The 13,356-nt window shown below is 57.3% G+C and overlaps 1 protein-coding gene across 6 annotated transcripts in view; it reads right to left on the reverse strand.

Moving 5' to 3' along the window:
• The window catches only part of ARAP1 (ArfGAP with RhoGAP domain, ankyrin repeat and PH domain 1), a 62,970-nt gene that overhangs the window by 14,917 nt on the left and 34,697 nt on the right, over nt 1-13,356 (reverse strand). For 4 of the 6 annotated variants that reach the window (XM_082342946.1, XM_082342945.1, XM_082342944.1 and 1 more), the window contains 12 exons: nt 12,978-13,045; nt 12,235-12,365; nt 11,938-12,093; nt 11,359-11,428; nt 10,930-11,050; nt 10,321-10,523; nt 9,680-9,789; nt 7,038-7,237; nt 5,116-5,201; nt 3,700-3,882; nt 2,435-2,609; nt 1,097-1,231 (listed from right to left, as the gene is read on the reverse strand). In XM_082342946.1, the coding sequence (XP_082199072.1) occupies nt 1,097-1,231; nt 2,435-2,609; nt 3,700-3,882; nt 5,116-5,201; nt 7,038-7,237; nt 9,680-9,789; nt 10,321-10,523; nt 10,930-11,050; nt 11,359-11,428; nt 11,938-12,093; nt 12,235-12,365; nt 12,978-13,045 (1,638 nt within the window). Of the gene's footprint in view, nt 1-1,096; nt 1,232-2,434; nt 2,610-2,867; nt 2,953-3,699; nt 3,883-5,115; nt 5,202-7,037; nt 7,238-9,679; nt 9,790-10,320; nt 10,524-10,929; nt 11,051-11,358; nt 11,429-11,937; nt 12,094-12,234; nt 12,366-12,977; nt 13,046-13,356 lie in introns of those variants that run through there. The other 2 variants (XM_082342948.1, XM_082342949.1) reach the window with 2 other exon arrangements.

Genomic DNA, 13,356 nt, shown 5'->3' on the forward strand with positions numbered 1-13,356 from the left:
GGCAGTGCCCCAGGGGCAGTGAGGTGGTGAGTAACACAGAGTTCCAAAGAAATCTGTTTGGGAGCTGGAGGGCTTCATCCGGGGGTGCTGAGGATGCAGTGAGCAACGGCCTCAACAATGCTCACACAGCAGATACTGTCTCTCATCCTGGCTACGAGGACATGACATTTGCCCTCTGCAGGCAGTGTGTCCCAGAGTCTGCCTCCCAGGCTGGGCTCCCTCCAGGAGCGCCAGCCCTGCCTCAGTCACTCCTCATCCTGCAGACATTTGCAAGGGCCCACTGCGTGCTAGACACTGTTCTAGGTGCTGGGGGCTACAGCGCTGGCCAAGAGAAGTTTATATTCCAGTAGGGCACAGAGAATCAATAAATAGACCCATAAATAATGTCAGATAAGTAGTGTGAAAGTAGGGCTTGCTATTTTGGATTAAGTGGTGGGGAATGAAGTCTTCGAGGAGTGACATTTAAACAGAGACCTGTTTGAAGTGAGATACTAACCATGCAGATATTTAGGGAAAAGCATTTTGGGCAGAGGGAACAGCAAGTACAAAGGGTCTGGTGAGCATGAATGTTATGTTTGAGAAACAGCAAGGAGGCCAGTAAAGCTGGAGCAGAGTGAGTGAGGGAAGAAGAGTCAGAGAGGTAATGGGGTGGGGAGGCTGATGTGCAGGTCCTCGTGGGACGTGGTAATAAGGACTGTGGATTTTACTCAGAGTTGGGAGCAAATGGAAGGCTGAGGTGATAGACGAACAGACCTTTAAGCTTCGTCCTCAAACTTCCTAGCATCCACGTGCTCCAAATACCAGATGCCCAAAACAGGGCCCACACCTAATAGGTACTCAATAAAGTCTTCTTTGTTTTAAAGGAAACTCTGGCAGTGACTTGCTCTGCAGTGCCATGCTCTACTCCCACCCCGATCAGCCCATTTATTAATCACCAACTGTGTACCTGAGACCACACCCAGGAAGCCCTGCAGGGTGACTGCCAGAGTGCACTTGGCGCCCTCATGGATCACCCAGCCTGGCCAGCTCTGGCTTCTCTGGCCCTGCCACCATGCCAGAATGCCATGGCCAGGGCGGGCTCTGGCCCGGCACCCACCTTCCCGGGCCCGGCGGTCCTGTAGCAGCTTCCCGGCAGAAGCGGTCTTGTAGAGGAAGCCACTGTGGCTCACAGTTGGCAGGACAACTGAGTAGTGCTTTTCCGGGGGCCTCATTGAATCCAGCCGAGGTACCTCTTTTTGGGAAGGGGGGAAAGAGTGGCTGGTCATGCTCACCATCCAAGGGTGTCCCCCTCGCCCCCACCTGGGCTGGGTATTTAAGCTGGCACTCAAGTCACCCGCCCCTCCCTCCCCAGCACCGTTCCCTGACTAGCACTCCTGGGCTCTTACTGCCACATTCAGGGTTTTGCCTAAGCCATTCTCCACCTTTCCCCACTTGTGCGAATTCCGTCCCACTCACAAGGCCCGGCTCCAGTACCTCTCCTCCCAGGGAGCTCCCCTGACTCCCCAGCCCAGCTCTTCCTGTTGGAGGCACAGGACCAGCACACTAGAATGGGGGGGGGGCCTCGAGCAAACTCACCAACAATCCCCAGAGGGAGCTTGTCTCAGACAATGCAAAGCCTAAGGAAGCAGCCTGGCTCCAGCCCTGCTCCCAGCAGTCCCAAAGCCCAAGCCAGCTGGGTGGTCTCCGTGCCTTCCCCGGACACCTGGGCTCTCTCCAGCCCGGCGCACCCCACCCACCCATGGCCCTGAGCCCAGAGTCCTGGCCGCAGATCTCCACCCTCAGTCCTAGGATGTGGCCCGAGAGGCTAGCGCTGGGCCATGACCAGCAGCGCTCACCCCCACCACCCCCTCCTCAGCTACCCCGAGAGCGGGAGCCAAACGGGACCCAACCCGTCTGCAACAGAGCCCCACCCAGACAGAACGGCAGACAGGGCTGCTGTGGCGAGTCCCCTGCACACAGAGAAAGGCAGCACCTCCCCCCGACAGCAGCGCAGACACGCTCTGCACATGCACAAACCCCAACACCCTCGACACTCCCAGGGGCAAGGAAGCAGAGCCACAGCAACTCAGAGACACATGGACACCGGCACACGGATGCCACCCCGAGGTCCCACACTGTGGGTCAGGGAGAAACCCACAAATACACAAAGAGATGCAGAGACGGAGACACAAAGGGAGATACAAACGAACACGCGTGTGAAGGGGAAGCCAGAGGCACAAATGTACACTGACGTGCAAACCCGAAACATCACGCACACTCTTGCACCAGGGCCCCTGGAGAAGTTGTAATTATAGCTCAAGTGGTATGTAAATCAAACCTCACAGGACAATACCCAGCCCCTAGCACCCAACAACTGGCATCCCCTCCAAAGGGCCAGACCCTGGCAGCAGGGAGGCCTCATCCCTTGAGGAGGATGGTCCCACCAGCCACTCACCTGTGGTCCGGTTGTTTCGAAGGAATTCCATCTGCAGTGTCTGTCCCGCCTGCTCGGCGAGAGCCAGGGGCGTGGGGACTTCAGGGTCCCCCGAGAAGCAGTTGACCCCAGCCCCACAGCCCAGGAGCGCCTGGGTCTCAGCCAGGTCTGAGGTTGTGACTGCGGCACACAGGGCCTGGGAGGAGGCGAGAGGAGTGGGGAGGGTCAGGCTAAGCCAGAGTGAGGGGCAAGTGGGACAGGGGTCGTGCTGCGGCAGGGTCGGGGTGCGGGGTCGGGAAGAGGAAGGAGTCAACCAGGTTAGGGGCCCACCCGCAGTGTGAAAGAGAAGAAAGGGAGGAAGAAAGACAGGAGGAGGAAAAGAAAAGCCAAGAGGAGTGAGGGGTGGCAGGGGCATCCCCACAGAGGCCAGGGGTCCTAGCAGTCCAGGCCTCACCCTGCTGACAGCCCCCTGGGACCCTGTCAGCCACCAGGCGTGTTCTCTAGAGGATCTCAAGCTCCCTCTGCCTTGTGGAAGGCCAGAGGGGGGTGCTTTGTAGCTCATTCCTCCCACATTTGAATTCCTCACCGCCTGCCCATCCCTCCCAACCAATGGGAGTTGCCGCCCCTCCTGGCTGGCGGGCTAGACTGGGCTGGGCTGGGGGCTGGACGCCTGGGTTCCTGGGAGGTGGAGGCCTGGCTCCCACTGGGCTTCTAGCTGGACTGAGCCTGACTGGGTGGGGCTGCTTGGGGGAAGGGCTGAAGGTTGACCAGAAGTCACAAGTGGCATCCCTCTGCCTCAGACCAGGCAACCTCCCACTCAGGCCAAGCCAGACCAGGGACAGGGCTTGGCTCCCGGCCTGTCAGGGCCTGGGGCCCATGAGGGGCCTCATCTTGAGTGGGGTGTGGATGGGGATGGGCTGGAGCAGCCAGCTGTTTTTCATGAGCCTGACAGGAAATAGCATCCCCATCAAGTTCACTCCTTTTGGCAGGATTCAGAAGGAGAAGGATGGGGTGAGGAGACAGAGGAATCAGGAGGGGAGGGAGGCAGACAGATGCTGGGGACGTGGCCTTGGCCCAAGGGTCAGGCCTGGCTCCTCCCTGCTTTGTCCCAACTGTCCCTGTGGCTTAGGCAGGGTCCTTCTGCCCTCTGGGCCTCAGTTTCCCTACAGGGCCACTCATCACTCTGAGCTAGTGGAAAAGATGGGCTGAAATAGAGTGAGGAATGGGGGGGGGGCGCATGAATAATGGGGGTGTTTTAGGAGGCCTCACAGGCCCAGTGCCCTGACCTTGTCCAGCTCCTCCTGGTTGCCAAAGAGCGGATGGTAGCGTCGGTACTTGCCCTCATGGTATTTGGCCTCTAGGTGGCACCGCCGGGCACCAGGGCTGCTGCTGGGCTGCAGAGCCTCACTGGGCGGCACGTTGGCTGCCCAGAAGTGGTTCCCAGCAGCATTGCCCAGCTGTAAGAAGAGCTGCGGGTGTGGGCAAGAGGTTAGAAGGGAGCCTACAGCCAGGGGCCCATGCCCCGCAAAATGTTGGTTTTGAGGTTGTTAGGTGAGGGGCTGGAAGAGCCAGGCCACCTGCCCACTTTCCCATCAGGGAAGCTGAGGGACAGCCTGGCCTGCTGGTGGCTATGGGTGCTCCCCCACCAACGCTGGGCCTGAGCCCAGTCCCTAGGACAAGAGGCAGACAGTCTGACAGGTGGACGCCCCAGGCCTGGTGCCTGGCTGGGGGCCTTGCTACTTCCCCACCCAGTCCCACATCTGGAACTCTGCATTCCTGAGACTATCACAGCTGGGGGTGGGGTGTCGGGGGGTGGCGGCTAACCCGTCAGCCAACTGGGTGGACAGGGATTTTGGAAACATCTCCTGTCCCTGACATTCCTCTCTGGGCTCAGGGGAAGAGGGGTGAGGGCAGACTGCGCACAAGAGTCTGGCATTCGGGGGACTAGTTTATTCATTCTTTCATTCTGCCGATCACTCATTCCACAGCCATTTCCTGGGCCTCCCACCTTGCCTGTTTGTCAGGGCCTGCGTGGGGTGCTGGGGTCAGAGCAGAGAACAAAGAGGAAACAGTCCCAGGCGCCACTGACTCACTCTGTGGCTTTGGGCAAGTTATTTTCTCTCCCTGGGCCTCAACGTCCTCATCTGTAAACTGGGGATTCTAACCCTAACTCACAGGGGATATGACACCCAAATTACTCTGAAGTCTGCAGCTTGGCTGGGGCTGTCAGGAAGGCCATGTGTGGTCGGGCCCTGGTCCAGCCTCCTGTTGCAGGTTCTCCCCTGTAACTACCACACATATCAGTACCTGGCAACCCCAAGTACACAGGCACAAATGTACACGTGTGAGCGTCCCCCAAATGGACATACTCACACCCATTGGTGCACATGAGTAGAGATAAAATGAAGTAAATATTTTAGGCTTTGCAGGACACAGTCTCTGTGGCATATTCCTCTTGGTGTTTTTTTTTGTTGTTGTTTGTTTTTTTAAGCAACCTTTTAAAATTGTAAAAACATTCTTAGCTCACTGGCCAGTTTGCTGACTTTGCCAAAAATCAGCTTTTCCAAAATCCCACCCCCTGGATGATCCCAAAGGTCTCTTCTAGCTCCAGGGTGCTGGGGTTGGTGAGATGGGGGAGATGGGGTTGGAAGACCCAGGCAGCAGCTGAGAGGGGCAGACCCCAAACATAGCTGGTTCCCCACCTCGATGAGTGTTTCCGTCCACACCTTCCTGTCCATCTTCAGGCTCCGCACCTTGGAGACACCAGCGCCCAGGCCACGGTGCTCCCCTGTAGACAGAGGACCAGACACGGGGTCATCTGGGCCCTCTCCTTTACATGAGCACTCCCCCCCTACCCCAGTGCCCATGGGGGCGGACAGGGAGAGGCCATGGGCAGGACCCAGGGGCTAGGCCTGCAGCTCCATCTCCCACACACTCCTGCCCAGGGCACCCCAAAACTGAGCGCTGTAATTGACACCTGGGTTCCTGCAGTAGTCCCCCAGCTGGTTCCCTACAGCCATGCTTGGCTCCCTGCAGGCCACTCTCCACACAGCCCAGCCAGAGTGATCTCTTTAAAATGCAAACCTCTTACTTCGAACCCCTGCTTTAGACTCTCTCTTAATTCTCCCCAGAATTAGATCAAAATTCCTTACCCGCTTCTTCTCCTCATCTCATGCCTCTCCCCCTCCCCTTCCCCCCCTAACGCTCAAATTCTCCTTCCTCTTCTAGTCATCCATGCTCATTCCTACCTGAGGGCCTTTGCACTCACTGTTCTTTCTGCCTGGATTCTCTTCCCCCATTTCCCCAAGGTTAGCTCCCTCCTGACATTCAGATCTCAGCTGACCTGTCACCTCCTCAGAGATGGCTTCTCAGCCAACACGTTCTCTACCTAGCACTTGTTATTGCCTGATACTTCTACTGGTTTGTGTATGTATTTTCTGCCTCTTCCCATCAGAATGTAAGCTGCCCGAGAGAAGGAATGTTGACTACCTGCCTTAGGGTCTAGCCTCAGTGCCTGGAACAAAGTCTGGCACACAGTGAGCGCTTAATAAATCTCTGTGAAATGAAAGGGGAGGGGGAAGTTGGGCTTGGAAGGATGCAGCCTTGCTCAGCTACAGATCCCACAAGGGACCCCTGGAGCAGGGGTTGGGCTGGGGGCACCATGAGTGCCTGGTACTGCCTGGCTCTGGCTTAGGCCTCCCCTCGCTCTGCAACCTCCTATGGAGCATCTCATCCACTCTGGACACCCTCACTCCTTCCATGAGCCGATGCCTTCCTAATCTGGTCTCCAATGGAGTCATCGCTTTCCACACCCATCCCTCATAGCCCAAGGCCTCCTAGACATTTGACCTAGATGTCCCGCAGCAACTTCCCAGAACTGTTCCACCCCTGGGTCCCCACCTCCAGCCAGCCAAGACTGTTCCCAGTGGGGCCCCTTTCCCAGCACTTGGCACAGTGCCCAGCACAGACCCTCAATAAACGCTGGTTGAACAGATGAATGTATCTTAGGCTCCACCCTCTTTCTCTCTCATCCTCCGCGTATGATCTGGGACTCTTCCTCCATAGGTCTAAACGTCTCTCAAACGCTCGCTTTCTGGGACCAGGCTCCACCTCCTCTCTCTTGTGGATCCGCAGCAGTCTCCTCACTCGTCTCCAGTCTCACCAGCTCTGACGCAGCTTCCACCCATCAGCCAGGGTCGGATGCACAAATCTGACCACGTCCCTCCCACCCCTGCCTCCCATCCCCCTCTGGATAAAACACCAGCTCCTCCCTCTGCTTGCAAAGCCCTGCCAGACCTGGCCTACTTCCGCTCTTCTGATGTGACAGCCGTGCTAGACTCCAACAGGCCTGGGCTCAAATCCAGACTCACTTACTTGCCAGGTAACCGTGAAGGAGCCACTTTCCCTCTCTGTGCCTCGGTGTCCCCACTCATGACGTGAGAAGTTGAATCCCTGCTGTGCAGGTTAATCACGGTGGGAAAGGCTTGACACAGAAGTGCAACTTCATAAACGATGCTCTCTGATACTGCCTTCGCTCCAGCCCCTCCAGCCAGCCAGACCACCTGCCTTCTCAACACGCCAGCCCTGTCCTGCCCTGGTCTGGCACCCCAACCCCCCTACACACCTGCACAGCGCTTGCAGATGACAACACAGAGGTTGATGGAGGCCCAGTCAGGCTGGGCAGCTCCGCAGTCAGCACAGAATCTGTTGGGGGCCACGGCCCAGATGCGCTCGGCCACCTCCCAGGTAGACAGGGCCTCGGCAATGGCTCTCTGCATGGCCTCCAGCCACTGCTCCTTCTCCAGCTCCGATTCGGCCGAGAAGCTGGGGACACAGAAGTGGGGTAGGGGACTGGTGGGAAAGGACTCAGAGGGATTTGGGGGCAGCATGAGGGGGCACAGCATGAAGGGGGGTGAATAATGCATTGAGAGCTGACTGTCGGAAGAGGGAGGCGCCCAGGGTCTGTGGGGAGGGTGGGCGTGGATGAAGGCAAGGACACCCCAAATCTGAGGGACGTGTGAATGAGGGCTGGGGGCGGAGGGGCCAGAGGAGGCTCTGCCCTGCCCAGGGAGTAGAAAACGCTGCTGGAAAGAAATGGTGGCCGAGCTAAGCCTTGACAGATGAGGAGGGCTTACCCAGGTGAAGAGGTAGAAAGGTGTTCTAGACAGAGGGAACAGCATGTGCGAACAGACAGGAGGGCACACAGGGCATTCCAGGGCCTGCGGGCAGGATGGGGGTACTGGCAGAAAAGAAGCTGGGAGACAGAGAAGGCAAGCCTGTGCCATGAAGAGGAGGTCAAAGTGTACCCAGAGGACAGTAGTGAAGCCGTAGAGGGTTTCAGGGGGGTGAGGGACACAGAGATGTTTTCCCTCTAGCTCTTTCTTTCCCTGCTGCCACCAAGTCACATGTGTGCATTCAAGATTCGGCTCCACCACTGCCATGGCCGAGGAGGGCATTGTTGCTGGAGATGGAATGGACGTCAGTGCTGCTTTACGAGAGGTGCTGAGACCACCCTCGCCCACGAAGGCTGAATCTGCCAAGCTGCCAAGGCCCCAGCCAAGCGCTAAGCCCGTCTCTGTGCACTTGCGTCCAACTGGGGGAGCCCACGCACGCCAGGCTGGTGGAGGCCCTTGGAGCCGAACACCAAATCAACCTGATTAAGGTCCATGACAACAAGGATCTAGGGAAATGGGCAGGGCTCTGGAAAGCTGACAGAGAAGGAAAACTCCAGAGAAAGTGGCTGGTTACAGTTGTGTGGTAGTTAAGGAAGATGGCAAAGAATCTGATGCCATAGACGTCAATCAAAGATTACTACGAATCTAAGAAATGAACAAATACAAACTTGGCTTTCAACAAAAAGGAAAAAAAAGGATCCTCTGACGGTCACAGATAGGCAGCCCAAGGGTGAAGAGGCAGGCGCCAGGCCAGAGGGCCCACATGCCTAGGGCCTGCAGGAAAGGGGCCAGACGGAGGTGAGGGAGTGATGGAGGCAAGACGGGGGCAGTGATGGGTTTGCACAGGGGTGAGTAGGAGAGGTGGGGTCCCCGTGGGTGGAGATGGGGCCCAAGGAGGAGCAGTGAGCTGGGGAGGAATATAAGGGGGAAAATGTCCACAGAACCATTAGACGTGCAGCTCTAGAGCTCAGGAGAAAGACCCTGAAGGCAGAGATCTGAGCTCAGGGCAAAGGAGACGATGCTGGAGGAGGGGTGACACGGTTTAGACTGAGCAGTCACCGCACACTGTATCAGATACAGCTTCACAGAGACTGCCTCACAGACGAGGAAACTGAGGCACAGAGAGGCCAAGTGATTTGCCCAGGTCATGTAGTGACCCAGGGATGGACCCCAGATGTTACAGACTGAATCGTGTCCCCCTGAAATTCACAGGTTGAAGCCTCAAACCCCAGTGTGACTGTATCTGGAAATACGGCCATTAGGGAGGTAACTAAGGTTAAATAATGTCCTAAGAGCAGGTTTCTTTATAAAGAGAGGAAGGGACACCAGACATCTCTCTCTCGCTCCATGTGCACAGAGGAAAGGCCGTGTGAGGACACAGTGAGGCGGCGGCCACTTACAAGCCAGGAAGAGAGATCTCGCCAGAAACTAACCCTGACAGAATCTTGACCTTGGACTTCCAGCCTCCAGAACTGTGAGAAAATAAACTTCTGTTGTTTAAGACCCTGGGTCTGTGGTATTCCGTCACGGCAGCTGAGCTGATACACAGGATTTGAACCCAGGCATGGCATAGTGCCTCAGAGGCAGTGGCTGAAGGCCTGGGAGTGGGCGAGTCTGTCCAGGTAGAAGACAGAGGACAGAGACAGACCACTGAGGGATGACTGAGGTCAGAGGAAACCAAGATGGTAGAGTCTTGGAGGCTCAGGGAGAAGCATCCAGGATGGACACGAGATAGGGAGTGAAGAGCAGCCTTTGATCACAAGCAACTATTATTGACAGACAAGCACTTTTGAGGGAGCAGGGCAGGCTGGAGGGGATAGCAGGGTGAGTGGGCGGTGCAGAAAGCCCATATGGGAGCACTGTGGCAGGGAAGGGGGGACTGTGATGGACAGAGAGAGGGGGGTATAAGTGAGATTTCTTAGAAGGAAGGGATCAGAGCAGGTTAGCAAGTGAAGGTAAAGGCCCAGCAGGTGGGTAGGGCTGGGAAGAGAGGGGAGAAATCCATCCTAGAAGAAGGGGCAGCTTCCTACATATGCAAGAAGAAAATACTGGGAGGGAGTGAGGATGCAGGTGAACAATGAGGGAGGCTCACCTGAAGATGCGGTAGGGGGTAGTGAGGTCGAAGCCACGTCGGTCCGCTGCTTCCTTCACGTTGCCCACGCTCATGTCAATGAAAGTGATGCCGATGCCCAGGTGGTACTCCTGGCAGTAGGTGGGAAGGGGTGAGGGCAAGGCCTGAGGGGTAGGGCTCAAGGCCCAGGGAGGGGGCAGAGAGGAGGGGGAGGTGGTACTTTAGGGACTAGAAAGTGCCCAGGAAGGAGATAAGGGAGGGCTCAGGAATCTGGGCATGGGTAAATGGACCTTGATCAGAGGCCATGTAGCAATAAATAAGAGGTGCAAGAGCCAGGGCGGTGATGGGAGGGTAATGCTCAGGGACCAGGCAGGAGAGGGGTCAGAACTAGGGGCAGGAAGGGGGGCAGGCAAAGAGCTGGGTCATAGGAAGGGGGAAAGGGTGGGGCTGAGGGACCAGGATAGGGGAGGTGGGGGCTGAGGGACCAGGTGGGCGGGGCTGAGGAACCAGGTGGGCGGGGCAGAGGGACCAGGTGGGTGGGGTTGAGGGAACAGGTGGGCAGGGGTTGGGGCTGAAGGACCAGGTGGGTGGGGGGCAGGGCTAAGGGGCTAGGTGGGCAGGGGGCATGGGAGAGGTTCAGCAGCCTGGCTGACCAGTCGCACCTCCAGATTCTTGTAAAGCTGCACTTTGTCCCCAACCACGGCCACATAGAGTTTATTCTTGAAGCCACGTAGTTCCAGGCTGCCGGCGCGGTCAGGGGGCTCTGAGCCTTGAACACCCAATGGATAAGCACTAGACAGTCGGGCCCGGGCACGCTGCTCAGCCACTGCCTGCTGCAGGGCCTGCATCCACTCCTTCCGCTCCGCTGCAGGCAAAGGGGAAGGGGTAAGCCCCAGCTCAGCCTGGTAGGGATCCCCCTAAGGGTTCCCCATTCCAGGCTCCTCAGGCAACACCTCTGCCAGAAAGCCCGCCCAGACTGGCCCACCTATCTCTAAGTTCTCTGACTTGGACAAGCTCAGGCTCCAATCTCAGCTGTGCCACTTAGGGTGGGCAAGGCACTTGGCCTCTCTGAGCCTGCTTCTCCCCTGTAAATGGGGATGTGTGGTTCTGAGGACTCAGCACAAAGCTGGTCAGAGGAGGCCCTCCCCTCCCCCACCTCACAGAGGGTTGACTCGTCTCTCGGTTTGATGTGGGGGGAGCAGATGTGCCCTGGTTCTCCTCCCCCACTTCTCAAGCCAAACTGCCAGTCTTCCTCCTGTCCCCCTCCCTACCATCACTCTCCGCCCGGAAGGCAAAGGTCCGGTTGTTCGTGATCACTTCAAACTTTTGGTCCCCAATAGCAGCCACTCGGGAGATGCAGGCCACAGGGACAAAGCGCTTTGAGTAGGCATCCTGGGGGAGAGAGAGGAGCCGACTGTGGGGGTGAGGCCCACAGAGGCCCAGCCCCTCCTTGTCTCCCTCAACCTCTGTTGAAATGAAGGTTGCAGCCCCACCTCCCACAGGTGGTCAGTGACAGCCCCTACACCAACCCTGGCCAAGGCCAAGGCTGGCCAATGGGCCAGGAGGACACAGTTCAAGGAGTCACACTACAGCTCTGGTGAGGACTCATCTAGGGAGGGACTCCGCCTGGGTCCAGTGTCGGGGTTCAACCCAAGACCAGGCTGAAGCAGGGTCATATCACGGACTAACACAGGCCTCACCTTGTTACTATCAAAGTATCGCAGGTGATCAGTATCCAGTCTCACCCATCGCTTCTGATAGATATAAGATCTGGAGAGGTAGAGGCAGAGGGACAACAGAGCAAAGGACTGGGAATTAGGGAGAGGCTCCGGGATCACCCTAGCCCCCTCTGGCAGCCACATACAAAGTTAGGAACAGCCAGGTCCAAGGGAGAAAGGATCCTACAGCAAGAGTGATTGAAGTCAGACTCAAAGTAGGACTTCCCAGTTTCGGGGGTTTTTTTTGTTTGTTTGTTTGTTTTTGTTTTTTTTTGGCTGCTCTGTGCAGTATGAGGGATCTTAGTTCCCCAACCAGGGATCAAACCCGTGCCCCTTGCATTGGGAGCGCAGAGTCTTAACCACTGGACCGCCAGAGAAAGGACTTCTCAGTTTTAAGGGTAATAAAGCATAGGTCTGGTGGGGATGATCGGCAGTTACAGTCTGCCTGGAGGGAGACCTGCTCCAATAACCCTGTCCCCTCTGGTTTTCTGATCCGCGATACCAGAATACTAGAGCCCACACCACGCAGAGCACCAGTAGGACCCAGCAGGCCTCACTCACCCTTGTGGTGGGTTCTTGTCCAGCCAGCCAGCCTTGATGACTGGTGGGCTGGGGCTGGGGCCCATAGGCAGCCCGTCCATGGGGTGTGGTGGGAGATCAGGGATCAGGAGGCTGCTGGGCAAGGATGAGCTCAGGCTGCTGGTGTGCCATCCACCACTGGGGGGAGAAGAGAGGGAATGAGGAGGCCAGAGTGGGGGCTCCCATGGGGTGGGGGCAGAGGAGATGGACAGGCTGGGCCGGGCTTGGGGAAGGAGGAGAGCTGGGTGGGAGAACCACCAGAGAGAAGAGGACGCTTACTTGGGGATGCCCTCGTAGGCATGGTCATCCTCATCTTCATCCCCTTGGTCGTCCCCGGACAGTTCCTCCCCCTCGCTCAGCAGACTGGCCACGCGCACGGCCCGAGGGACTTGGCTCACTGGGGGCTCCTCCTGCTCCCCAGACCCGCTCAGTGTCATGCTCCCCTTCAAGCCCCAGATCACACCCAACTAGGGGCTGCCACATCCCCCTCTGTCCACTCCACCCTGGACCCACACAACTCTGCACATTTACTTCTCTTTCCTCACGCTCCTCTCCTTCCCAACCCCCAGCAGTCTGCACAGGAACCCAGGGAGACGGGGTCACAAGGACAGAGAACACCAGTGCAGGCACGGGCCCAGGTGAGAGACAAAGACAGAAAGATAAAGGGCTAGAGAAAAAGACACATGGATGGAGAGTTAAGGCACTCAGAGAGAGGGTGACACGGGGACACAGAAAGTGAAACAGAGACAGAAGGACAGACACCCCAAGACAGATGTGCTCCAAACACCAAGGGAGAGAAGGGGCCACACAGCCATCCAGATGCAGCTGAAGACTGGATCTGGAGCCACAAACCAGAGCCCCCAGACCCCCACACAGCAAGACAGTGAAGGGGAAGGGAACTCTCCAGGGAGCCGGCTACCTACTCTCTATCTGGTGGTCCCCAGGGTCTGAAAGGCACCTGGGTAGCCCGCCCTCCACGCTGACAGGCAGACAGCCCAAACCCTAACCACTGCCTGACCCACCTTCTTGGTCATCACGGCAGCTGGGGCCCTCGGCCCCTCCTCTGGGACCTCATCGTAGTCAGGGTCATCTGGGGAGATAGAGGGGAGGGGGAGACTCAGCGGCAAAGAAGCCTGGCCTCCCCCAGCCTAAGAAAGACCCTGCCCCACCCTGGCTTGGCTTTCAAAAAAAGGCACAAAGGACAGGAAGTGCTATTTATATTCTCAGGGCTTCACAGGACAGCACTAGGGGGCGGCCAAAGGAGAGGCCAGGCCACCACAGGGAGGTCTGACCAGGCAGCAAGCTTGGGGATCAGGGTAGGGACTGTCTTAAAAAGGCTAAAAAAAAGCAACAAGAATCGAGACAAGAAAAGGTAGACAATCCAAGGAAAAGCAAACTGCC

The sequence above is a fragment of the Balaenoptera borealis genome, assembly GCF_965194805.1.
Source record: "Balaenoptera borealis genome assembly, chromosome: 11".
Taxonomy (NCBI): domain Eukaryota; kingdom Metazoa; phylum Chordata; class Mammalia; order Artiodactyla; family Balaenopteridae; genus Balaenoptera; species Balaenoptera borealis.